Source organism: Rousettus aegyptiacus, unplaced genomic scaffold (genome assembly GCF_014176215.1).
Source record: "Rousettus aegyptiacus isolate mRouAeg1 unplaced genomic scaffold, mRouAeg1.p scaffold_m13_p_14, whole genome shotgun sequence".
Taxonomy (NCBI): Eukaryota; Metazoa; Chordata; class Mammalia; order Chiroptera; family Pteropodidae; genus Rousettus; species Rousettus aegyptiacus.
The window spans coordinates 46794316-46821213 of record NW_023416289.1 but is presented as its reverse complement, the minus strand read 5'-3'; the positions used below and the strand labels follow the sequence as shown (position 1 = coordinate 46821213).

Sequence of the window (26898 nt, the reverse complement as noted above, 5' to 3'; positions counted from 1 at the left end):
TGTTTTCTATTTTGGTTTTGAGCATTTTAACTTCTGTGACTTAATGTGGTGTGTTTTACCATTTCATAACATGACATATGTGAGTCACAGTTTGTTTTATTTTTTCCAAGGCTGCCATCTCAACATTTGTATCAATGTCAGGTTCCACAAAATCTGGTTCTGCCCCTGCCCCGGAGTCCCCGTAAACAACAGGTAACCAGGTCCACAAACCCCCCGCCTCTGCCCTGACTCTCTTTATATATTGCAAAGAAGATGGTCTTGAGCAAGCGAAGGACTAAAGAAAGCAGAATCCACACAGATCAATCGCCTAGTGGTCTAGCAAAACTCAAGCCGAGATTATCAACAAGAGAAAAATAACAAGTGATGAAGAAAGAGGCTGTGAAGAAAGGGGAACCCTCTGGCCTTCTTGGTGAAAGTGTAAATTGGTGCAGCCACATTGTAGTCAGTATGGCAGTTCCTAAAAACAGAGCTGCCATACGATCCAGCAATTCCACTTCTGGGTATCGATGTGGAGGAAATGAAAACACGAACTGGAAACATAGCTGCACCCCCATGTTCATCATGGCATTATTTACAAAAGTCAAAGTGTGGGAATAACTCTAAGTGTCCATTGATGAATGAAAGGATCAAGAAAATCTGGTACATATACCATGGATTGTGATTTGTCCATAAATAAGAAGGAAGTCCTGCCATTTGCAACAACATGGATGGACTGTGAAGGCATTATGCCAGGTGAAATAAGTTAGAGAAAGCCAAATACCATGTGATCTCACTTACATGTGGAAATGGTTGAAAAATCGAACTCATAGATACATAGAACAGACTGGTGGTTGTCAGAGATACAGGGTGGGAGCGAGTGCTAGGTACAAACTTCCAGTTATAAAATAACTCAATCATGGGGATGTATGTACAGCATGGTGACTGTAATCAATAACACTAGTTAATAGTACTATTAACGAAAATAATATAGTTAATAATACTGTATTGCATATTTGAAAATTGCTACAGGACAAAATTGCTAACAGAGAACATGATTAAAAGTTCTCGTCGCAAGAAAATGACATGTAATTGTATAGGGTGACGGATGGCAACTAGACACGTTGTGGTGAGCACTTTGCTATATACACATATTGAATCATGATGTTGGACACCTGAAATTAGCATAATGTTATATGTCAATTATATCTCAAGAAAATACAAACATAAGAAAAGTAAAATAAACTCAAGCTGAGAACTTAGATTAGATTACAGTGGTCCAAGTCTTCTAGGCAGCATTCATTTGTGTTACATCTACATAACACATTCCTTAGATCGAATTACTGCTGCTGGCACTGTTGGAAAAAAAATGGTGTAGATGATAGAGTTTTTGTTTATCTTTCTTGTGTCCGCATCAAAGTTGTGACTGAAACATGGAGACAGAGCAAGGAAAGTCACCCAGGGTCTAGATGAACAAGCCCTACAACTAGGGAGAGAAATAAGAAATCAGCCTGCAATGGTAGGAAGTGGGAGGGGGCGAGGACACGAGGCTGCTGGGTCCCCAGCAGCTGAGTGGGACAGAGGCTGCGGCAGCAGCAGACGCCTCCTAAAGCGACCGAGTCCCTAGCATGCTAAGCAAAATCGGCCAGACAGAAAAAGTTGAAAGTCGCATGATATCACTTATATATGGGATACAAACCTAAAAGCCACAATAGAACAGGACAAATAAACGGAGACTCACAGACATGGGCAATAGACTAGTGGTTACCAGAAGGTAGGGACGGAGGTAGATGAGGTAAGAGGGGTCAAATAAGTGGTGACAGAAAGAAATCTAACTATGGGCACTGAACGTGCAATGCAACACACACACACACACACACACACACACACACACACACATATATGTGTGTGTGTGTATATATGTATATATATACACATATATAGATATATATATATATATACACCCTACTGATATATTGTACAACTGACATTTACTGGATTTTCTCAACAAATGTTACCACAACAAAAAATAAATTTAAAAAATAAAAAATGATAAAAATATAGAAGTATTAACAAAAAAGTTTTTTTATAAAAATAAAAGGGCCGTGTACACAAGCAGACTTGCCCAGTGACCAGACAGCACCGGGTTGTCCTTATGGGTGGCACCAGGGACTAACAGGGTGACACTAAGTGAGAGCCAGAGGTGAGGCTCTCTCCCAGGAAGAAGTGCCAGCAGTGTCCATCGATCTCTGATGCACAGATTTGCAAACAGAGACACAGAGAAATTAAATGAAACGCTTGCTAAAGATGACTCAGGAAGTGTTGAAGCCTGCCTTTGAACCCAAGTCTCTTTAGCCCTGTCACCTGTTTCTTCATCAGCATTGCCACTAAGTCTCCCCGGGCTTCATCGCTTAGTCACTGACTTCCTTCCTCCAGCGGGTCATGGCTCCTCTGCCAGCCCTGAATCCTGGGGGAGGCCTCATTTGCTTCTGTTGACCTCTGAGTACTCGGTGGTGCTGGTGGCCTCCTGGCCCCAAGGCTCCTGTGACTTCCTCCCGAGAAAGGTGACATTGGCGTAGTAGACATCCTGCTGCCCCCCTGGGAGAGGGGACTCCTCAGCAGGTGGTGCTTGGTCTAGGGGGATGTCCGGACAGGGCTTGTGCTTGGAACCCTTTGTGAAGGGGAGAGAGGGAGTCAGGGAAGAAATAAGGCAGGCACGCCCCAAGGGCAGGTTGGGCATCATCCATCCTCTTATTTCACACATGCTTCTTATGAACTCAACTATTTGCTCATTCATTTAAAATGTCATAATACTGCCACTGATTAGACGTTATCGAGGACGTACTGATCACAGTGAATCCTTTCAAAATCCCAGTATGAGTGATACTTTTGTCATTCCCCTTTGCAGATGGGGACACTGTGGTGGGGAGAGGTGAAGTGACATGCCCAGAATGAGTAGAAAGTCATCATTTTGAGGAGATGTTTCCGGCAGCCTGTGTCTGGTAAGCTCAGTGTTCAGCAGGGGTGGGCAGGAGTCTGACCACGGGTTGTGAATGAGGAAGGGGAAGAGCCCAGGGGACATCAGGTCCCACCTGTCTGCCCAACTGACAATGAGGAATAGATTTTGGGAAGTGGCTCAGTCTAGACTCCTTGAATGGTCCCAGACACTGTATGAGAAGACACTCACATCGCTCACCCAGGAGACCGTGTCCATGACAGGGTCTTCATCATCCTTGCCCTTTGGTCCTCCAGCTGCTCGCTTCCTGCGGGCTTTCGGTCTAAGGGGAGAAATCAGAGCACTGCAGCCAGGATGGCTCTGGCACAGGTGGGCATGCTGCCCCCACTCCCTGGGAGGACAACAGAGGCATCTGGACTCTGTGAGTATACGCGGAGACCCTCCTGACGTGCGCATGAGGACATCCAGCCCCTGGACGACCAGGCATTTGGCCAAGACTGAATTCCCATCATGAAAAACCCCACTTACACATGGAAATGTGTACATGAGTGATCAGAGCAGTGCTATTCGTGATAGCCGAAATGTGGAAGCAACCTAAATGTCCATCAACGGATGAATGGACAAATAAATGTGCCTCATCCATACGATGAAATGTTATTCAGAAATAAAAAGAGATGAAGTACTGACACGTGCAGGAACCTTGAAAATATCCTGCTGTATGAAAGAAGTCAGCCATAAAGGACCATGTCTGCTATATGGTTCCATTTATAGGAAACGTCCAGAATGGACAAATGTAGAGAAAGAGAAAATAACTTAGTGGTTGCCTAGGGCTGGAGGAAGGGTGGCGGCAGAATGACAATTAAGGGGTGTGTGGTTTCTTTCTTTCGCTTTTTGGTTTCTTTATCATTTTGGACCAGCAGAAAAGTTCTAAAATTAACCTTGATGATGAATGCACAACTCTGTGAGTGAGCTAAAAGCCATGGAACTATACACTTGAAATACATGGGAATTATATCTCGATAAACTTTTACCTCTACCCGCCCCCAAAAAAGGCCCCTCTGGATGTACTTAGCTCTGCCTTTGTGGGATTCGGTGGCCTCTGTCTGCACCTGCTTCCACACCCTTCCCTGCACCTCCCCAGGACAAAGGCTTACATGCAAAAGAAGATGAGGCACAGACACAGGGACAGCAGGGCCATGGCGCCAGCACCTCCAAGAGCCCCAGGAACCACGCCCGCCAGGGATCGCGACTTCCCTGCAGAGAAGAGGGGCATGAAATGACCCCTTCTCCGCACTCTGTCCCGTCTCCCTACTTCCTTGCAGAACTGTCTGTAGGTCCTGTTCCCACAGGAAGTGGAGGGCCGGTGCTGGCCATCACCTGCTGTCTGACCCAGCCCCTTCCCCAGGCCTCCTCGTGACCCACTCCTTTCTCCCTAAGCCCCTACTCCCAGCAGATCCCCTGACCTAACAGCAGGACAGTGGCACTCAGGACCCCGTGGACATTGTGGGCCTCTCAGCTGGGTCTGAGGCTGAATCTCAACCCCCACCGAGGCTCAGGGAGCTGTTGGCCCAGGGCCCGGCTGAGCTGGAGGTGACAGCTAGGGAGGCATTGCTGAGGTTCCCCTACAGCAGCTGCTCCCCGAGCCGCCAGCGCAGGGTGGGGGCTGGCCGGGCACGGGAGGAGCAGCTGCAGTGCAGCCCCTCACCCTCCCAGGAGCAGGAGGGTCCCAGACTGCCGGAAGGAGGCTGTGGTGGTGGGGAGAATGGTCAGGGGGCTCCTCTCCCCTCCCCACCCCACAGGGGGCCTCTCTCTGATGTTTCGCCCCTTCCGCACTTACAGACCAACTCTCTCGCCCCAGGTACCCCAACCCCCCACTCACCAACCACTGAGAGGCTCAGGGAGGCCTTCTGGGAGCCCAGGGGGTTCTGAGCATGGCAGGTGAATTCTCCTTCATGCTCCCTTTGTATCTGAGGCAGCTCCAGGACCCCTGGGTCTGAGGGCTGGAAGCGGTGCAGAGTCTGTCCCCCCTGGGCCCAGCTCAGCGAGGCTGGGGGGTTGCTGTGGGTGACACAGAGCAGACGCAGAGAGTCCCCTTCTTGGACTAGAAGAGATGAGCCGTTGCCCAGAGCTTCGCGTCCTGGCCCGAGAGAGAGAGAAAGGTAAGCCCAGGCCCTCATTAGGGTCTCTCTCTGTCTTTCTCACTCTCTCCGTCTTTCTCTCTCTGTGTCTCTTTATTTTCCTTACATTATGGAGATCAGTTTCTTCTCTTCCATTGCCCAATGGGCTCGTGCCATCTGGACTTAGCTCTTAGGTGACAAGGCTAGAAGCAGGCACTGCAGCCTTTCCAGGAGTCCCCTGTGCACCTGTCTGAACCGCCCTGATCCCCAGGCCTCCTGTCTGGGCACCTGTGACAACACAGACCCCAGACTTCCTTCCATGAGCCCTGCCATTTTATCTGTCGACAACGGTTCGCCGAGACCTGTCTGATCCATCCGCGTCTCAAGACTCACAGTCTCGCAGATGAGACACTCCAAAAGCAGGTTCTCACAGAGCAGTGATGTCTTTTGTGGTGGGAGGAGAGGCTTCACCAGAGCATGAGGACAGGCGAGACCCGGCGTGGGGACGGCTCTGGCACGGAAGGACTGTGTTGAGGACCAAAACCGAGGCAAGGAATGGCCTCGCACGCTCCAAGAAAAACATATAGCCCTGTGAGGCTTGAGTAAACGGGCACATTGGGGAGTGTTTACACAAGGCTAGTGGATTTACAAAATAATGTTACAAACAGCCTGTTGTATAAATAGTCATGTAGAAGTAAGTACAGCACAGGGAATATGGTCGATAATGTTGTAACCACTATGCACGGTGTCAGATGGGGACCAGACTCATCGGGAGGATGGCTTCATAAGGTATATAAATGTCTAACTGCTATGTTGTACGTCTGAAACTCATATAAGATTACATGTCAACCGTGATCAAAAAATAAATTAAAAAAATAATATTGGAATAGGGAAAAATCAGAGGCATGGAATAAAATATTGATAAATGCCACCCATGGTTTATCAGTAAATGTGTGACAACCAGCTTATGAAGGACGGGAGTGCAGGTAGGGGTCCCGATTTGTAATATTTTCCAATTTCCTTGGTGTAAACACTGCCATCTCGGCCAATTTCAAGCACCCAACTTGAAGTCACTGAACCCAGAGTTGGGACGACATGGCCATCATGCGCTCTCACCACCCAGTGGGAACCAGCCTTCAATACAGGACTGTCTGCAACTCTAAAAAAAGTCGTGCCTGGAAAAAGCACTGTATGCTGAGTCAAAAGGCCACCATTAGGCTGAAAATAATTTTTTCAACTAGTGCACAGCTGATTTCCTTAATATGGAAATTCTTTCTTCACATGGTTAGGAGGAATGCCGCAAAGGTACAAAATGGTTAACATAAAGAAAAGGATGGCAATGCACATTCAAACCACAGAGAATTCACTTAGTAAGTCAGCAAGGGGGAGGACCTTCAGCAGCAAAACAGATGCAGATGGCAGGTGGGGCAACACCATGCAGCAGGATTTGGCAACGTCTGTAGCAACTGCGAACACATGGTTTGATCGGGGACTTCCATTCTCTAGGAAGTTATCTTCCAGACACTCGCGCGCACACACACACACAGCATTGCAGCATTATTCATCTTAGGCGAAAACTGGAAACACCATAGATTTTCACCAACGGGGAACTGGTGAAGTATTTTGTGGTATAATATCTTTCCAACTAGGAAATCATGGTGTCATCAAGAATGAGAGAGTTTCCTCTGTGATGACCCAAAAAGACCTCCAAGATATACCAAATGTGAGAACAAGGGGGGCTTCGTTGCTAGTAATGGACCAATGTCACTTTCAAAGTTGTGTCGAGTGTGTCATGGTGACAAAGGCTTTAATGGAGAGGGAAGGTGGGTGGAGGGATTTGGGGAAACTTTTTGTACCATGAAAATCTGAATTATTTCACAGTGAAGGTTAATTTTAAAAAGTTTAAGAGCAGAGTGAAGAGCATGGTGTGTACGTGTGTGTGTGTGTACACGCGTGCATGTGTTTTAATGTATGTACATAGATTATATTTGGAAAGACAACCAAGAGGAGAGGTGCACCAGGTGCTGAATACTGTTTTTATTCTTATGGAATTTTTCTAGGGACTGAATTGTGTTCCCCTTGAGTTCTTATGTTGTCAGGGGGGTGGGGATGGGGAGAGACCAGGTTTTAAGCTGAGAAGGAGTGTGTGTGGGGCTTCCCATGTCTGCTGTCCTAATGCCTGCCCCCGGTCTGTCCCCCATCTGACTTCTCTGCTCCGAAGGATGGAGACAGACCCCACTTCCACCCCAACCCCACTCCTGAGAGAAGAGGCTGCACCCTACCTGTACATTCTTTCCGGAACACACTGATGGTCAGGTCCTGGGGTGCATCTGGAAAGACAGACAGACAGACAGGCAGACATAAATAATTGTTCCCTTTTCAGTGGCAAGAAGGGACCATTGGCCTTCCTGCCCCCGGCCCCCTCCCACACACAGAATTTAGAAATAGGAAGGAAGTGAAATTGAGTGTCCTCTTTCCTGACTCCCAATCCCCAACACCCACAGCCCTGAGACACAGGGCACTCACAGGACACGTTGAGCTGGATGGTCCTCTCTGTGCTCACGCCACCATGGAAGGTCACCTGACAAGTGAGGTTGGTATCGTGGTGTTGGGGTCCAGGGGTGAGGGTGACCACGGAGGAGTGAGGAGTCCAGGGACCCAGGGGGTTAAGGTTGACCCCAATCCAGGAGAAGGTGAGGGGCGTACCCCTCTTACAGGCCCATGACACTGTACACGTAATGTTCCTGGGGTGGCCAGATTCTAGCGTCCTCTGGATGTTGATGTCAGGTGTCTGTGACAGAGCTGGGGAGAAAAGGAACAGAGACCCACACCCTGGATGTGAGGGTGCAAGTGTGCCCCCAAGAGCTGCCTCAGCCTCAGGTCAGCCCCAGCATCCTGTCTCCCTGGGTCCCTCCCAGAGAAGAAGGGAGATGCATCCCAGCCCTGCCCTGGGAGCCCTCAGGACCCATCCATGTGGCTTCTCCGTGACCCATGCCTTACCTGTCACACACAAATAAAGCTGATTTTCTTTGTAACTATATTTCAAAAAGTTTCCTTTCTCCACCCTAAAGAAGTAGGTCCCTGTGTCGTTTCTCCATGCATCTCTGATCTCCAGGGAGCAATTGTAGTTCTTGGGGTCCCCAAGGAGACGAAATCGGCCCTGTGTCTTCTTCCGCATGGCTCCACGTTGGTCGTTTGTGGCCACGGGAGCGTCTTGCTGTACCTTCACCCCTTCCCGGAACCAGTAGCCATAAGCTGGGGCATTGTTATGCCAGTATTTCTGGGGGTAGAAGAAGTTGCAGGGCACATGGACGTTCGCGCCCTCCAGCACCGTCACAGACTCCTGCACTGTCAGCGGGTATGGTGGAACCAGCTCAGACCCTGAGGAGACACCAGAGTTAGCCTCCGACCCGCCTGCCACCCCTCGTCCCCTTGGCCACCCACCTGTCTGCAGTAGCAGCAACAGCAGCAGCAGCAGTGGCGGCGGCAGCAGCATCTTTGGGGTAAGTGTCATGGGGCTTTGGTATCGCAGGACTTAGAGGAAGCACCAACAGGAAGCCCACGCTGAAGTCAGGGAGGCAATGACCGTGCAGCAGGAACTGGGCGCCTGTCCTTGGCGGGGCTGGCGGGCTCTTGCAGAAGAGGACTTCCACTTCCCAGACGGGGTGTCCGGGGGGAGGGCCCCACATGTAGGGAGGGCCGGACCACCACTCCAGGCTCCTGGTCCTCGGCTTGTCCCTCTGGCGCCGCTGTGTGCACCTGGAAAGCAGGCCCCGCCTGGCCAGTCCCCACTTCTACCTGTCACACAGTGTCGGTCGCACGCGTGTGGGACTCAGAAGGGGCCGCAGCGGGAGCCCGTGAAAGACGCGAACCCGTGTGACCCGTGACTGATGAGCGCGGCGCGAAAGGAGGAGGTGGAGCCACAGTCCATTCCGGGGGTTGAGGTGTACAGGGAGAGACTGTGGGAGCGCAGGCAGGGGCTCGCGAGCAGCCAGACCACTAGTCCCCAGGTGACAGTGGCCAGAATGCGGGAACTGCAACTCCGAGGGCGTCCTAAGGATGTGCCCCCCCCGACAAGTGGTCACAGTTTTCATGACCTGCCATGGCCGCGGTTCAGGCATCCGTCGAGTTGACCACCGAGGCCTGGAAGAGAGCCCGGAGCCCACGCCACATGCCTGTGCCGCCCAGCTTGGCACCAAGTGGGCCGGGGTCCCCGCCCCCTTACTCCAAGCCTCTGCTTCCTCATCTGTCACCCAGGGCGTCGCGATCCTCCCCCTCGTCTATGGGAGAGGCCAGCAGAAGCAAAGGTTTCTGCAGACTCAGCGCGGCCGTCTCGCGGGTCCAGTGTCTGTCCCTGCCCTTTGCTCGATGGTCACTCTGAGTCCCGTCCTGGGTGAGAAGCCCCTGGCGGTCACCTCTGCCCTGGGGCTTACTCATCCGGGGCCTCGGTGTTGAGGGGTTAGGGCCCGGCTCTGAAACAAGACAGTCGGACTCCATCCTTCCCCTGAACGCTGCCTACGCCCGTGGAGTGCTGTGGGCTGAACCGCGTGGCCCCCAAATACATGCTTTCCCACCCTAACTCCCAGCACCTCCCAATGTGACTGCATTTGGAGATGGAGGACTTTAAAAAAGGTGACTAAGGTCAAAAGAGGTCACCGGGGTGGGCCACGATCCAGGAGGACTTGTGTCCTTGTAGGAAGAGGGGATGAGGACACAGACAGACACGCGAAGCCCGCGTGAGGACACGGAGGGCGCACCGTCGGCATGCAAAGCATTGAGCCCTTGCAAAGAGCCACCCAGCAACGCCTCCATCTGGGACTTCCTCCCCCCAGGACTGTGCGAAAGTGTATTTCCGTCGTTCACGTCGCCCCATCCGTCCGTCTGATCTGACTGACCCCCGGGGCTGCCCAGTACAGTGATGAGTTTGTACTGGTTCCGAGCTCAGAGCAGCCCGGTCTGGCCCACAGTGGCCCGCAGCCAGTCTGCAGAGGGGCTGCTGTGAGGATGTGACGAGAAAGGGGACCAGAGGAGACATTTTTGTTGCTTCCGCAACCCCCAACACACACACACACACACACACACACACACACACACACACACACACACCAGCTCTGCTCTCTGCAGTTCTATTAATTCTCCAGGCCACACTTCCCCTCCCCAGGCCAGCCCAGGCCCCAGGCTTGGGCTGGTCCCTCTGCTGGCTGAGCCTGATACTGCTCCTGCACCCTGGGTGCCTGTCTCCCACTTGTTGCGCTGAGCGTGCTGGGGGCCCAGGTTGAGGGCAGGCAGCACAGGGGGCGCAGAGGCCAGAGCAGTCCAGGGAGAGAGAGCAGAGGCTCAACCACACGCCCGGAGTGGGCAGAGCTGACGCAGTGCACCTGCGCAGACGGGTGTGTTGGGGGTAGAGAGGGGTTCTGTTTGCGTGTCTGCATTCCTGTGTGTAAATGTGTGTCTGTTCTTTCTCTGAGTGTGCACATCTGAGTCGTATGTGTGTGTTAAGCGCCTATGGTGTGTGTGCATGTGTGTGCATACTCAAATGTCGATTTCTCGGTAACATTCGTGAACAACATATTGAAGGATAGAATCCATGCCATATTTTCTATACATCGTCCCTATTTTGTTTTTCTCCAAATTCTTTATAACCAATCAATATAACCTGTAATCTACTTAATTATTCTTAAACTGTCTTCTCTGCCATTAAACTACAGCTTCATGAAGAGTCTTGTATCTCTTCTTACCGCTGAATTCACACTGCTTAGAAAAATGCTGGGAGTATATGTTGGGTGATCAATTAATATGTGCTTTAAGGAGATTTCAAATAAGCAGAATGAGTTTACTGGCTGTCTCCAATGGGAAGCTATGCATTCTTTAGAGTACTTCCTCCTAGGCCCATCTGATTCTAGCATTTTATTGCCTTTGGACTATTTTATAATGCTGTAACCTGTTGATAGCTGGTAACCATGCAAAGAGTTCCTGCCCACAGGCAAGCACATGCATCTCATCCTCTGAAAGGGCACTAGACTTGCCCCACCCAGCCAGTTTCACACCATCCATAAACTCACTTTACGCCGTCTAAATATGTGCTGCTTTCATTTCTGCCTGGTTATCTCATTCGTAATGAGTTACAGAAAATGGAGAATGTCTATTCAATGCGAGATGAGGAAGTTCCAGACACCTGCTGTGCCGCACACTGCCTGTAGGTGATAATACTGCACACTCCAACATTTGTTAAATGGGGGTAGACCTGATGCGATGTTATTTTATCACCACGGTAAAAACAATCTTTAACATGCCCCCGACTGTTTTGAAAATACCAGTTTGTGCCTCTTAATCCCTTCACCTTTTTCACCCAGGCGGGCACTAGACTTATCGGAGAGAGGGAGGATCACTTTGTAAATTATATAAGTGTCTAACCACCATGCTGTACACCAGAAATTATATAATATTGACTGTCAACTGTCGTTGAAAAAAATAAAAATCCTTTAACACATGTTCGTTTGTTTGTTTGTTTCATGTAAGTCACAACTTGCTCTGCACACTCGTGGTAAGTGGCACAGTTGGTGACACATGTCTCAAATGACAGGCCTCCCAGAGTGACATAGAGGTAAATGCACTAGGATCAGAATCTTGTGTAAATTCTTGCTTTTATATTGGTTAAAAAAATTGCAGACATGTATTCATACGATTTTTCTTGCCTGCATTACTCACTCATACACATAAGGAATAGTTTGGAAGGTCAGAGCGAGACATGCACAACAGCTTGTCGTTTATTCTGCTGTGCAGTGGCAGAGTCAGCTCAGCAAAGTGCGTCCCTAACATGCCATGGTGGGTGAGGGGTGGGAGAGGTTTGGGTGTCCGTCTGTTTGGTTTTTCTTTGCAGGATCTTGTGTCCGGGACTTTTCCTGTGTCCCAAGGGGCAAAGGAACTCAAGTGTGGCTTATCCCTCTTTTTCTGGGGACCACAGCTCTGCCAGGAAAAGCAAGAATGAGGTCAGGGCCCAGTAGAAAGCCAGCTCTGGGGCCGACCAGCTGGTGTTTGGGGGACTCAGACGGGGGGTTACCTAGGAGGGACCTGATCTCCCATTGTACTAGATCCTGAAGGGGCTGTAGAGGAGTGGGAAGCCAGCCCCCAAGTGGGCCCTCTTGAGCTTGGTGAGGACCAAAAGGAGCGGTATGGGTAAGGAGCTGTCAGGAGGACATGACGCATTATCAGGACCCAGACTTCCTGCTGCTTCCCTACTCTGGGACTCAGGACAGCCTGGCCTAGTCGCTGTGGGAGGCGAATGGGCAGCAGTTAGGGTGGGATCTTTGGGTTGCTTGAGGCCACCTAACAAGAGACCGGAAGACTCAGACAGAAACATGAAAAAGCTCAGTAATGGTAATACCCTGTCCCAGATCAGAAGAGTAAGAATCAGCTCATTTCTCACAAAGTTTTGCAGCAGCCATGCGCTGTCATAAGGACCCTCCCCCTGAGTGACTAACATTATTCCCATCTAACTCCTTAGGATGACATCATCCAATTCATAGTTAACACCAACACCAGCCAAGAGCCCAAGTTGAAAGATGGTGGCACGCCCTGGAAAGTCCCAGACACCACTGACTGGCATCATTGACCTATGATGTTACCAGACCCTGCCCCGGGATCTCCCCACTGTGCACAGGGGGCTGGTATGTGGCCGGCCTCCTGGGGCGCTCCATCAACCAGGAGACACTGACCGTTAAGACCCCGGGTGGATGGGGTTGTAGTGGATTTAATGTGGCTAGCGCTGTCAGCAGTGCTGAAAAAGGTACCTCCCAGCTCTGCAAAAGAGTCTAACCTCAGAGGCTGATGTTCCAGTTTGGGGCCAGGAAGGTAAAGAGATGGGGATGGATGGAACGCGGGGCAGAACGGACAATTGGGAGCAAAGGATGCTGGGCTCCTCTCTCTGCCCCTTTTTTCCTCTGTGCTCTTTGCTCTCAGGTATGGCCTTTCCTGAGCTCGGTGTCTGTCTGCCCCAATTGGCTGGGCCACGGGGCAGGAATATGTTTTTGCTGAAGCTGTTTGAGTGAGATTAAAAATAATCTAGAACGGAGGTCAGAAAGCTACAGTGTGGGGACTGCCTGCTTTTGTAAATAGAATTTTATTGAAACACAGCCACATTAATTTATTTGCAGACTGTCTATAGTTGTGTTTGCACTGCAAACAGACTTGCATTATTGCAAGCGGGACCATATAGCTTGCAAAGTCTAAAATGATTGCTATCTGGCCCCTTAAAAAATAAACAAACAAACAACAACAACAACAAACCGTTTTTTGACCCATGAACTCGAATGTCAAGTTGTGGAGTTCGCAAATTATTCTTTTGGGCTGAGGAGGTAGAGCAATATTTTGAGTATGGTCAGCTCTGGGTTTTAGGGAATTCTGTGAATGTTAATTAGTGATTTTGTCCATAGCAGGACTAGTAGCTGGCAGACAGAATGGAAAGAGGAGGGTTAGGAGTGGAGAGAGAAGATGCTGAGGCGAGTCAGGGAGAGCACCCATGGAAGGGGTGTGAGTAGAGGCTGAGACTGACAGATCATGGAGGTGGTGTCAGGGAGAGGACGTCGATGGTCTGGCTGAGACCGATGATCCCACTGGTGGCTCACTAGGTCCTGGTCTCCGATGCCATGTGGGTGTTCTCCCAAGGATGATTCATCCCTTGAAAGCTGATGGTGGCATATGCAGCTCCTGCTCCAACTCCACTGTGGGGGTGGCCCCTGCAGCGCTGCTGGGGTCTGTGGAGCTGTCTAACTTGGACTTCTGCTGGTGATCCTGTGTGGGAAGCAGAGGTCAGAGCAGGGCAGAGGGGAAGGCAGAAAAGGTCCCTAAAGTTAATTTGATTGTGACAGGACCTCTGTTCATTCTTCCCTTCTTGTATCAAACATTGTACAAGGTCCCATGTACTCAGTTACCCAACAAATGGAGCACTTATTCCTTGCTTCTGATTCTACTGATCACTCACACAGACCTGAGTGGAACATGCTATTATTTTACACGAGAAGAAACGAAGTCTCAGAGCGGTTAAGTACTTTTCCAGGTCACATGTCCACTGATCAGGAACTCAACCCCTAGCCTCCCAAAGGTGTCCTGTGTGCCTGGCACTGGCTAGGCAGGAAGGTGGCCACAGAAAGCGATCTCTCTCCCTGCGTGCCACTCCTCTGCTCCCGGTGAGCCATCTTTGGTCACAGCCCTCTCCTGCCGCTGGCAAATCATGGTGGCTCCACCTTTCCAGTGTAGCCAGGACACGAGGCTTAACCAGATCTATCACCTTCAGAAAAACTATCCCCGTCTGAGGGACTGGGTCATGTGGCTCCTGTATATTTGTGCGTTGAGGTTCTAAGCCCCAAGGTGACTGAATTTGGAAGTGGGGCCTCACGAGAGGTAATGACGTTTAAATGAGGCCATGGAGGTGGGACCCGACTTGGCTTAAGTCCTTTCAAGAAGAAGAGGAGACACTGGAAACACATGAGCACAGAGGAGAGGATACATGAGGAGACAGTGAGGTGGGCACGATCCACAAGCCAGAGAGAGAGTTTTCGGGGTGGGGGGCACTTTACAGGTGCAACGTAAGAATTGGTAAACTAAAGATGCTCCCCAAGCATACAGAACAATCGATGAGGGGAGGTGTTTGGTGAGAGCAAGGATGAATATATGCGTGATTGCTGACCATGAGTGTCTCGGGACCTCACAGAGGTGTTTACAGGAGTCAGAGTTAAATAAATAAATGGAAGTTGGAGCTCGGGGTGGGGGAGAAATGAGCAGGAACAGGGCAGCTTTGTGTGAGCAGGTGATGAGGAGGAGGGGGCAGCTAAGCAGTGATTCTGAGACATGAGAAGCTTGTTCTGCCCAGGCGAGTGAGCCGGCCACTGCAGGAGGCGGACGCTGGGAAGGTGACTCTGGTTTTCCTGCCCCAGATGCCAGACCAGCCCAGGTGAGAGTTTGCCCCCTCGAAGCTTGGAGGAACAGTGCATTTTAAACTTGAGTGCGCTGGGGCAGTGACTTTCTTTATGCTGGTCATGCCAGTGTGCCAGGGAGGAGGGATGGGTGGGCTGCGTCAGGGTCATGGTTAACACGGAGCTCGGCTGGAAGGGGAACAGACCACAGGGGGCAGTTCCATAAAACCGTGGAGAAGAAGCGCAGACAGGCTTTGCAGCGTCTTGGGGCAGGAAAGGGAGATGGAGGACCCGGTGAGACATGACCAGGTCTCTGGTTGAGTGTCAGGGACAAAAGTACCGCCGGCGCACATGAAAGGATGTCAAGGGAGGTATTAATCACGCGCTTCTGATCTTGACATCCGGGGATCACCCTGCAGGAGCTGTTCCTGCCAGCGATAGCCAATGGCCGGAGACCACAAAAGGACATGCGGTTCCTGTTTCAGACCTTATGTCTGAACCCTTCCTTCCGTGGTGCTCTCAGACGGTGGGCAATACTTCCCCTCCCCTCAGGCCCTAATCACACCAGGGCAGGACCCCACACGTTGCGGGGTCATTGGGAGCCGCCCCTGCATCATGCTGCCTTCCCGCATCGAGGCTCTCACCACTGTACCCCGCGCCCCACTCACTGCCTCCGCCCCTGACCGCCCTGCTCCACCCCACCCCCAGGCCAGTCCGCCTGGGTTTCCCTTTGCTGATGGGACAGTCAGGGACTAACTGAGCCACCGTCTTCTGATCCCGTGGCCTATCTTACCTGAATAATAGTGAAACCACAAACTGCCTAGACAAGAAATGGGGAAGTGGAGAGCGCATTTCTGGACGCGCTGGATGGAGCGGGAGCACGCGCCGCCCGGGCCTCGGGGCAGGCGCGGACCCGGCGCGGGCACGGATGCCCACGGCAGTTACCGGCAAAGCAGGCTCGGTGGCAAGGTGGGTGTCGCCCACACCTTTGGCCATCCTGGCTGCTTCCCTCCTGCGGGTCTTCACTCTGGAGGGAGACACCGGGGTCCATGACACAGAGCCCCTCGCTGAGGCTGGACGGAGTGACTAGGGTCAGTCAAGGGTGAGGCAAGCCCAGGAGCCTTCAGAACAAGACTTGGGGTCTGGAACCAGGGCTGGGGACATATCCAGCCTGGCTCATGGCTACCGGCTGGATTCTCACCACCACGTCACCCACCCTGGCTCGGGGCCTTCAGGACCCATACAGCTCCCTCTTGGCCACCTCGGGCCCACTCCTGCCCCAGCTCACGTAGAGTAGATGATGGACAGGCAGAGAGCAAGCAGCCCAGTGACTCCAGCTCCCCCAACAGCCCCCAGAACCATTGCTGGTTCCTGGCCGCCCTGCAGACAAGACAGACCCTGTGTGAACCCCATCTTGATGAGCGGGCATGAGGCCCCTCCTCTCCAGCACAGAGAGGGGTGCCCCTCTCTTTCCACCCAGGGGCAGCCTCGAGCCCTCCTGCCCAATCTGGGAGCTCTGCCTTCTTCAGAACAGCAGGTCGAAGGGTGCAGTCCACGAGGCACCCCAGCTGACACCCCTTTTGTGGGAGCAAACTCCCTCTCCTCCAGGACCAGGTTCTTCTCAGCCAGAGTCTCTGGGACAGCACGCGTTCATTGAGCACAGAAGAGGTCCAGCCCTGCGGGGGTTACTGATAACAGAGGAGGCCACGCGTGCAGGTGTGGAGGGGACAGTGGCCGTAAGGGGAACTCTCTCCACCTTCTGCCTAGTTAGCTGGGACCTAAAACTGCTCTGGAAAATGAAGTCCCCTCGGAAATGCCCAAGGCATTCATGAATGGAGGAAGCAGAGAGGGTTGTTCAGACCAGCAAGGAGGAGGCCAGTACAGGGTAATGGGGACGGGGCCTGACGGGGCTTCCATGGAAATGCGCCCCTCCCCGAGCCCGCCACTAGGGCGCTGAAGTCTGCAGAGATTGGACCTGGAGAAGACTCCACTCTGGTCAGCGCTGGAGGCAGTAGGTGAGGGGGTGGGGAAATGAGGGGGTGGGGAGGGGTACTTCTTTCCTGGGCGGTCTCCTAGGCAGACACCTGGTGTCATGCTGTTTAGGGCCACTAATGGGAACGGCGGATCGGCGGATCGTTCTCAGTGGGGCGGGGTGGATAGGGCCTCGCGTTGGCACCCCCACACCCAGAGCCATCGACATGCAGGAGGGGCAGAGCTAGTGGCCTCCAGTTCCCCTACTCAGCCAGGCCTCTGGCAAAGTGCACCAGCGGGGCCATCTTGTCCCCCTATGTTCTTCATGACTAAAGCATCCTGGCCCGGGACTCACAGCTGACGTTGAGCTGCTGCACGGTTCCCTCCACGGTCACACCAGCAGCAGGGAACATCACCTGACAGGTGAGGTTGGCACCATGGTCCTGGGTTTGTGGGGTGAGAGTGAGCATGGAGGAGAGGCGGGTCCTGGGGCCCCGGGAGGCCAGGGCAGCCGAAGTCCAGGAGAAGATGGGGGTCTTGCCCCTCTCACTGGCCCAGGGCACGGAACAGGTCACATTGCAGGGGCGGCCAGACTCCAGGGTCCCCAGGATGCAGATGTGGGGCATGAGTGTGAGGGCCGGAGGAGAGGGGTAGGCACCAGGTGTGGAGGGCAAGAAGGTGCGGCCCTGAAAGAAGCTGCATGCCTTGGTCCAGCTCCTCCCTCTGAGCCAGACACACTTGGCCCCTGAACCCTCCCAGGAGGGGGACGCATACCAGTCCTGCCCCGGGAACCTCAGAACTTGCCCTTGTGGCCTCTCCGTGACCCATGCCTTACCCATCACACACACAGCAAGGGTTTTTCTTTTATAACTACGTCTCAAATAAGGCCCTCTCTCCACTATAAATGTTGCAGCCACCAGTCCCCGAAAGACACATGGACCACAGGAACTCAGTGAGTTATAGGAAACACTTTTTATTCAGCCAACTGTGTCTGCTAGGGGTACGCAGATCCCAAATTAAGCAGCCCCGAAATGTAGAGGTACAATGTTTTAAGCCCAAAACCCCATTCTTCATTTTTCTAAACACAAAGGGCTATCTTTCTTCTATTTACTACCTGTCAACTCACAGGTCAGGTGTGTAAGCAGTTACAGAAGCAGAAAGCTTGTTTAGAATGTTATGTTCCTATAATCAAAGGTCTATGTGCCCATAGCAAAAGTAAAACAGTAATTTCAAGTAAGTCAATTTTTTAGCCACCACATAAAGAAAGTAGGTCCTTGTGTCGTTTCTCTGTGCATCTGTGATGTCCAGGAAGCAGCTGGAGGCCTTGGGGTCCCCGAAGAGATGGAATCGGCCCTGGGTCTCCTCCTGCATGGCTCAAAGTGGGTCGTTTGTGGCCACGGGAGCATCGCAGAGTTCCCTCAATTCAGAACAAATGAGACCGACAGCACTTTCTGCATCAGGTATACACAGAGCCCAGAGAGGGTGACTCCACCCCACACAGGGGCCCCTGAGGGCTGCGTTCAATAACAGATTGAAGAGCTGCAGCTGCTGGAGGTGGCTCTCCAGTTGCAAGAGGAAGTGGTCAGTCTTGGTTCCTATGGAGAACAGATGGGCTCATTGAATTGTTCTGCAGGCGAAGAGAGATTTTGTTGGCTCAGCCTTCTGCAACAATGTACCATTGACTGGGCAGCTTATGCAACAGAAATCTATTTCTCACGGTTCTGGAGGCTGGGCAGTCCAAGGTCGGAGTGCCAGCAGATTTCGTTCATGGGGAGGGTCTGCTTCCTGGTTTGCAGATGGGGCCACCCTCTCCTTGTGTCCTCACATTCTCACATAGCTTTTTTTTTTTTTTTTGCATGCATGCATGCATATGAATTGAAAAAGAGGAGGTCACTCCCTTTCTCCTTCTCTTCTTATAAGGCCACCAATATTGGGAGGCCACCATCGTGAACTCATTTAAACTCAACTGTCTTTGAAATAACAACCATGTTGGAAGTTAAGGCTTCAACATATGAATTGGTAGGAGGGGAACCCAGTTCAACCTATAGCAATTGGGTTCCATGGGACTCCCACATTTCATCCATCCTTGTACTCTTTACAAGCACTTGCATACCTGTCATATGCAAAGAAAGCAAGTCACGTGAGTAACTATATTCTGTTTCTGCTTTCTGGTTGAAAGAAATTTGTCTTATCTGTATCATCCAGGTGTCAAGGATGTTGCTATAAGCACAATTATATGTCCCAGGGTCCCCAAGAGGATAAATCTTCTCCGAGTCTCAACACTAGTCTTCGATCCAGCCGGGTTGTGGCTGCCAGAGAAAGTGAGGTGGCTTCAATGTGTGTGCATGTAGAGGAAGCTCAGGTGCGCTCTCTGACATTGCCAGGTTGTCTTGGGAGATTTTCTCACTTCCCCATTTTTAAGAAGGGGCACTGCAGTGCAGACAGGGCATTGATCACTCCCTAAGGGAGTGGGAAGGCTAGAGCTGCTCCTGGCTGCCCGCTCATGTTTTGATCTTTGCTCCTTGCTTGGTGCACTGTGGACCTGAGAACTTCAGGGCAGGTTATGAGTGAGTGGCCACTTCTCGTTGAAATGGCACAGAAACCCTGTTAAGTAGTGGAAGAAGGGGACAGAAGCACAGGTCTCTCTGACCACGAAGCATTCTCCAAATCATCCTGGCGTTTCTCTGCCTGCCTCCTCAGCTGAGTCTCCAGTTCTTCTCCATTCCACGTAAGGGTAGGGCTTGGTTTTGGCCTGTGCGCTCAGTAAGGTTTCCATGGAACAACGCTTGAATAATGTTGGGAGGTTGTTCCAAGCTCGCCTTCCAACTCGCAGTGCAAATTTCCTCTAGATCTTGCCTCCCATCATGGCCGCTTTCTACAGTAATGACCCTTCGGTTTTGGGTCCTCTACAGCTAAACAGTTCTTGGAATCAGGTGAAAGGTTGTCTGAGATGCATATGTAGAAACTGTCTGGAAAGAGTCCAGTTAATTGCTTGAGGCACATTAGTGTGACCACTTTGTGTCAATTAATTACTACGATAGATTTTTTGAGGATTATGACCACCTGCTCAGGTCCCTAGGAATGGTTCCCTTCCATTGTAGGTGATGACGAGTCTTGCAGATGCATCTCTATTTATTTTTTTAACAGATTTGTTGAGGTGTAATTGCCAGATGAAGAATGGCACATATTTATCATATATAATTCGACAAGTTTGGAGATATGGATACAACTGTCTAAACCATGATCACAATCAAGAGAGGAAAAATATCCCTTGCCTCTCAATGTTTCCCCATGCCCAACGTTTTTTAGGTTTTGGTTGGTTACTTGTAAGTAAATTTAACACAAGATCTACCCTCATAAAATTTTTAACTGCATAATATAGCATATTAACTATAGCACTGTGTTGAATAGCAGATTGCTAGAACTTTTTTTAATTTATATTTTTCAATCACAGTTGACATTCTATATTATTTTACATTAGTTTCAAGTGTACAGAACAGTGGTTAGACATTTATATAATTTTCAAAGTGATCTCTCTTGTTTAGACTATATTCCCTATGCTGTACTTTGCAACCATGTGACTATTTTGTAACTACCAATTTGTACCTCTTCATCTTTCCCTTTTGCCACCCCCCACACTCCTCTTCCTGTGTGGCAAACCATCAGTTTGTTTTCTGTATCTATGAGTCTGTTTCCGTTTTGTTGTTGTTGTTGTTGTTCACTAATATTTTTCTTTAGATACCACAAAATGTTGTAGAAATGTCACAAAAATCAGACCGGCAAGAATCCAAGCAGCACTCAAAGAGCTGGTGAACTAAGGCAGTTTCAGAGGATCTAGCGCTCTGAAGATCTAGGGTGGGAGCTCATTGCAACTTTGCTTTTATATGGCTTGGATGGAAAGGGCTGATTGGTTAATTTTCTTAGACCGTTACAAAGCTCAGGAGTTGCTTTCTGTTGCAGGTAGTTACAAATAGTTACGAAGCATGGGGCTTGCTACGGGTAACAGGACGTTACATTTGTTGTTTAGACAAAACAGGCAAAAGGGATGATGACTCTTCAGTTGATTTCGAGGTCAGCCTGCCCCACAGTGTATTCGGCAAGCATAGCTACAGAAGCAGAACAAAGAGCTGATTATGAGGTTAGCCTTTTGAGTGTAAGTGAAATCATATGGTGTTTGTCCTTCTCTGTCCAACTTATTTCACTCAGCATAATATGCTTGAGATGTGGCTGGATCCCAGGGATTATATAAAGGAAGAAGGGCCAAGGCTTCTCCTTGTCGATGCGTGTCTGTGTGGGTGCGCGTGTGTGTGTCTTTGCCATTGCTTTTATTCAGCCTGATTTTTCTTCCTCAAATTCATAAAGAGCTGTGATGTCCACTTTGCAAATGAGGACTTTGAAGCCCAGAGATCAGATAATTTTCCCCCAGAACTGGAGTCTGTGCACGTTTCACTGCCCAGTGACTCCCACGTGGGTCCCTGCCTCCTACCCGACATTCCCTGCCCCTTCGAGAGTGCCCTCTGCTGGTCATCCAGAGAGTTGCCGGGGTCCCATCACCAGGCTCCTCCTCAATCCGCGCTTTTTCACCACCATCTACTCCTATCCTGTCACTCAGAGGCTAATCTATCTCAAGACGTACAGTCTTACTACAAAAGCATGACAAATAGGAAATAGTTATTATTGTTCTTAACAACGTCATCGTTACCATTGATATTAACTTGCCATCCCACTCCTGCCTCTAGAAGCGAATGGGGGATCCTGTCTCTCACCCTCTCTAGCCAATTCCTGCAGCACTCCCCAGTGAGGGTGACGTGCAGTTACCATTGACATTCGAGGTTTAGCTTGTGTTGTTTTCCGTCTCGCTCCGCGTAGAATGCGCCTGTTGAAGTCTCCACCCCAGGGACGTAAAGCGTTCGTTACCACATATTGTAAAATGTAGATCTACGCAGTAGTACCATGATGGATAGTTACTCAGTTTTACCCACACAGAGATTTTTTTCCTGCACCCTCCTCTGTTGTATAAGAAATGGAGTCTCTAAGAAAAGAAATAATCCCTTGTTCTAGGCTGTTTAAAAAAGGTAAGAATGTAGCACATATGGAAAACCCAACAATAAAGAAAGTTATACCATGTTCAAGAACAATAAGGTTCTTGGATTTCACCTGTGTATCTTGAAATAACTCTATCATTTAAATAAAATAAAATGTATGCCTAAAAGTATGCAATTCTATTAAAGTCCACTAATGTATGCTTCCGCAATCAGGACGTGGAAGGTTTCCAGCACCCTCTAGCGGTTCCCCGATGTCTCCACTTCACCGTACCCACTTCCAGCCCCAGGGCTAATGTACTTTGTATCGTGGTGAATTAATTCTGTCTATGGGAGAAACTCTAGACATGTGCTCATTTGTGTCTATGTCCTCTCACTCAGTATCCCTTTGGAATCGACGCAAGTTGTATTATCTGTATCCATTAGGAAATTCAGTCCACTGGGCCTTGGAAATACATCCAGAAGTAAAGCCTCACTCTGCACCTGTCTCCCTATCTCCACCATCATTGCCTCCTGCCCTCCAGCCCTTCCTGATCTCTGCTTTGCTGTCAGGGACCCACTCCAGCCTATTCTACACAGAGCAGCCATGGAGCACCCCTTCCAAGGGAAGACATGTCTTGTCTCTGGGCTCCTCCAAAGCTTCTGGGTTCCTGCGTTTCCTGCGAGGCCTCCGTGGCTGCGCATGGTGTGTCTGTTCCACCCTCCGGCAGCGCCCCCTTTCATGCCTCTCTGTGCCGTCACGTTCCTCCATCGGCTGTGTCCCCCTCCCCCACATCATCAGGCTGCTTCTGTCAGAGCTATGACACTGCTTTCCCAAGGCCCCTTGGGTCATCTTCTCTAGAAGACCAGTCTGCTCTGTCTCCATCTTCAAGTCTCGGCTCAAACATCACTCTTTACACTCTCAGATGTAGGAGATCGTCCCCCAATATGGCATTTGATCCTTATCATTGTCTAATTCTTCTCTAAACACCGATTACCATCCAATCATCTGTAATCTTTTAATTCATTTCTTTTATTTGTATCCTCTTGCCTTCAGATGACAGTGATTTTCGATGCCATTTTTGAGTTCACTGTAGGTGCATCCCCAGCACCTACACCAATGCTGGCACACAGTAGGTATTCAGTTATACTTGCCGAAGAAGTCTACAAATAAGTGACGGATGTTACTTTGCTCAAAACCATACAGGTATCACAGACACACACACACAAAATACACACACACAAACACACACACACACACATGCACGCAACATGTAGTGATTTTCATTGAGCCTGCAGGATGACCAGTGCTCGGAGAGGGAAGGGTGTTGCAGAAGAAAGTTCACACAGAAAGCCTCTGAGTCACTTAGGCCCTGGCCAGCTGGTTGTGATGCTGTGAGATGCAAGAAGTGGACGGAACGCTGTAAAGGGCCCAACAGGGAACCGAACTCGTCAGGCCTCCAATCTTGCCAACAGTGGAGGCATCGGTGTCTCTGGTCATGCAGAGGAAAGTCACTGCTCAAAAGGTGCGGGACAGGGACAATGTGGTCTCTGCAAATGGAACCTGTAGCCCTGTGTTGAGGAGAGAGATGGAGGCTGAAGGTTGGTCAGTGACCAGGGGAGGAGAAGAGGCCACAGGAATGAGCGGGATCAGGGTGGCGAGGAGATGGCCATCAAGTTGAACCGTATGAGAAGGTAGAATGGAGATTTCTTGGATCAGAGAGACAGAAGGGAGGGCAAAGTGGAGAGCCAGTCCCCATTCATGCCCTCAGTGATGGGGCCACCATGTCATCCATGTGCTGGAGAACTCAGCAGAGAAGTAGGGTAGGAGCGGAAGATGGCAGCTCAACACTGGCCATGCTGAGCAGAAATTCCAGGGGCCATCCCGCAGGAGGTGTCTGTTGGTGGTGAGACACTGATGTTACTCGCCTGAAGTTTTTACCTGGGATGGCGTCTGCCTCATCCGTGCACACCGCGGACGGACCTCGTAGCCTTTCTCCTTTGGTACCTCACTCTGCGAGATGATATCAGGACCATTTAGTCTGGTCACATTGGACTGCAGCAGGCAGCACACCCACCCCCTGTCCCCTGTTCGGATGTTGGAGGGGGACTGAAGGGAGAGCGGTCAGGGTTGGCCCCGCCAGCCGTCTGCACTGCAGCAGATCCCTCCCATCTTGGACTCTTGCCAAGGCAAACACATGTGATAGCTGCGCCTGTGGACTCCTCACCCTATACCTTCACTTCCTGTCAAATCAGAGGCCCTGGAACTTGTTCTGGGGCTCAGCCCCACGGCCCATGCCCTCCCCACGCCTCTCCTTCACTCTGGGCCCAAGCTCACATGAGGACGATGAGGCACAGAAGGAGGAACAGGGTCTTGACAACAGCTACCATGCTGGCCACCAGCACCACCTCTACCCTGGGTCCTGAGGTCCCTGTGGGATGAAGACAGAGTCACCTGCTGGACAGCAATTTGTATGCTTCCTCCCCGAGTGGGTCTCTGATGTCATCCAGCTCTTCCTGCATCTCTGTATCTGGGACCCTTGTGCCTTTGCTCTCCTCAGCCCATGCCTGACCTCAAGCAGCTGGACACAGAAAAGAATGCAAGAGCTGGACCTTGTCAAAATGAAATGTTCTGTTCATCAATTGACACTATGGAGAAAATGAAAAGCCGGCTGATATATGGGGAGAAATTGTGCAAATCACAGATCCAGTACAGATTAGAATCTGGCACATCAAAGAACACTCGCAGCTAAGCAACAAAAAGTCAAAAACCCCATTACAAAGTGGACTGAGGATAGGAAAAAACATTTTCTCCGAAGAACACATAGAAGTAGTGAGAAACGTACGGCAGGATTGTCATGGCATCAGTGCCAATCAAAGCCATGGTGAAATGGCCTTCCACACCCACTGGTGGCCTTCGACTTGGAGAAAGGAAAATGGCAGAGCTGGTGACTGGGTGGAGAAGTTGGAGCCACACACACATTCTGCTGGCGGGGACGTGAAATGATGCAGCCACTGTGGAGAACTGCCCAGCATGTCCCAGGCACAGGACAGGAAAACTGAAAACACGTTTGAACAGAAACTTGTACGCTGACGTTCCCAGCAGCACCACAGGAGCCAAAAGTGGAAACCGCTCAAGTCTCTGTCGCATGATCAATGGATGCACAAAACGGAACATGTTTGAAAATGGAAACTGTTCAGACAAAACTTAACGCCGCCATCCTCCGTGAGCGGAAGATGCGAGCACAACCGGAAACCACATGGGCAGTGGGATACCCCACTCAAGGAGAGGAAGGACGACATTGGTCCTAAGAGTTACCATGGACCTCTCAGCCTTCAGGTGAATGAACCAAGGCTGAGAGCAGCAGCTAGACACCGCTCACATCCCCAGAGCAGACTGGGCATCTGAGCGCAGACCCCGTCCTGCATTTCGAATCTCTGACTTTGTGACAATATGACTTGTTCAAAAGGACTCAACTAAACAATTGCTAGGGAAATTGGAAGACCAGCCAGAGGTGTGAGGCCCGATGGGGACAGCTGCTCACAGGGCCAGGGGTGCTGAAGATGGGGAACCCCTGGGTTCACCCACAAGGTGGTGTCCAGTGACCAGGGTGAGCCCAGGGCGAGGCAGGACCGAGCTGTGTCCTGAGCTGCAGAACGTCCTGTTCCCTACAGCTCATGATGGGCTCCTTCCCACCTATGACATTTCCTTGGACAATGCTTATGGTCAAGTTCTGTGGAGTCTGGGACAGAAAGAAGGTGGACCCAAGTCAATGTGAGGGCTGTGTGGACACTGGCCCTATGTCCCCAGGAGCTGTATAAATGGGGGAAGTATGGGGACAGGCAGGATCCTGCCCCCCTCCCAGACCAAATCCAGGACCCAGTACCCAGTGTCCAAGGCCCTGACTCCCACACCTACTGTCCTCGGCACCCCCATCAGGGACCCCATCTTCCTGTCACTCACAGGTGACGTTGAGCTGCACGGTTCCCTCCACGGTCACACCAGCTGCAGGGAACATCACCTGACAGGTGAGGCTGGCGCCATGGTCCTGGGGCCGTGGGATGAGGGTGAGCACCGAGGAGAGGCGGGTCCTGGGGTCTAGTGAGGGCAGGGCATCTGACGTCCAGGAGAAGATGGGGGGCGTGCCCCTCTGACAGGCCCAAGGCACGGAGCAGGTCACATTGCTGGGGCGGCCGGACTCCAGGGTCCCCGGGATGAAGATGTGGGGTGTGAGTGTTAGTGCTGGAAGAGAGAAGGAGGCATGTGGTCTAGAGGGCAGGGAGGTATGGCCTGAGAGAAGCCTCGGACTCTGGTCTAGTTCCTCCCTCTGAGCCAGACACGCTGGACACTGACCCCGTCCCAGGAGGGGGATGCATCCCAGCTATGACCCGGGGGACCTGAGGACCCACCCGTGTGGCCTCTCTCTGACCCATGCCTTACCTGTCACATGCACAGTGAGTGGGTTTTTTTCATAAGTATATTCCACACTGTGCCCTCTCAGCACCCTAAAGAAGTAGGACCCCGTGTCGTTTCTCCGTGCGTCTCTGATGTCCAAGGAGCAGTTGAAAGCCTCAGGTTCCCCAGGGAGACGGAATCGGCCCTGGGTCTCCTCCTGCACAGGTAGACTTGGGTCGCTTGCGGCCACAGGAGCATTCCAGAAAACATTCGCCCATTCCCGGAACCAGTAGCCGTGAACTGAGGAACCATTAGTCCAGGGTCTCTCAGGGATGGAGAAGGTACAGGGCACAGAGACGCACAGTCCCTCCTGCACCGTCACAGACTCCTGCATTGTCAGCTGGTAACTGTCATCCTGAGCCAGGGACCCTGTGGGGAAAGGAAAGTGAGCAGAGCCCCCAGGCCACCCCCACCCTCCCCTCCACCACTCACCTGCCCACAAGAGGGGCAGCAGCAGCAGCAGCATCTCTGACTGGAGGCTTCTGGGCTC

At 51.2% G+C, this 26898-nt stretch overlaps 1 protein-coding gene across 1 annotated transcript; it reads right to left on the bottom strand.

Annotated features, from left to right (window-relative positions):
• Positions 1-1926: 1926 nt before the first annotated feature.
• On the bottom strand, positions 1927-26898 carry LOC107500434 (sialic acid-binding Ig-like lectin 9). Its single transcript, XM_016125663.2, has 13 exons — positions 26841-26898; positions 26394-26777; positions 25917-26195; positions 24291-24384; positions 17287-17480; positions 8494-8583; positions 8050-8430; positions 7576-7851; positions 7332-7379; positions 4812-5069; positions 4087-4186; positions 3173-3254; positions 1927-2647 (listed from the first exon to the last, which is right to left on the bottom strand). The coding sequence occupies exons 1-13, from the start codon at positions 26872-26874 to the stop codon at positions 2456-2458; spliced, it is 2412 nt and encodes an 803-aa protein (XP_015981149.2). The 5' UTR covers positions 26875-26898; the 3' UTR covers positions 1927-2455.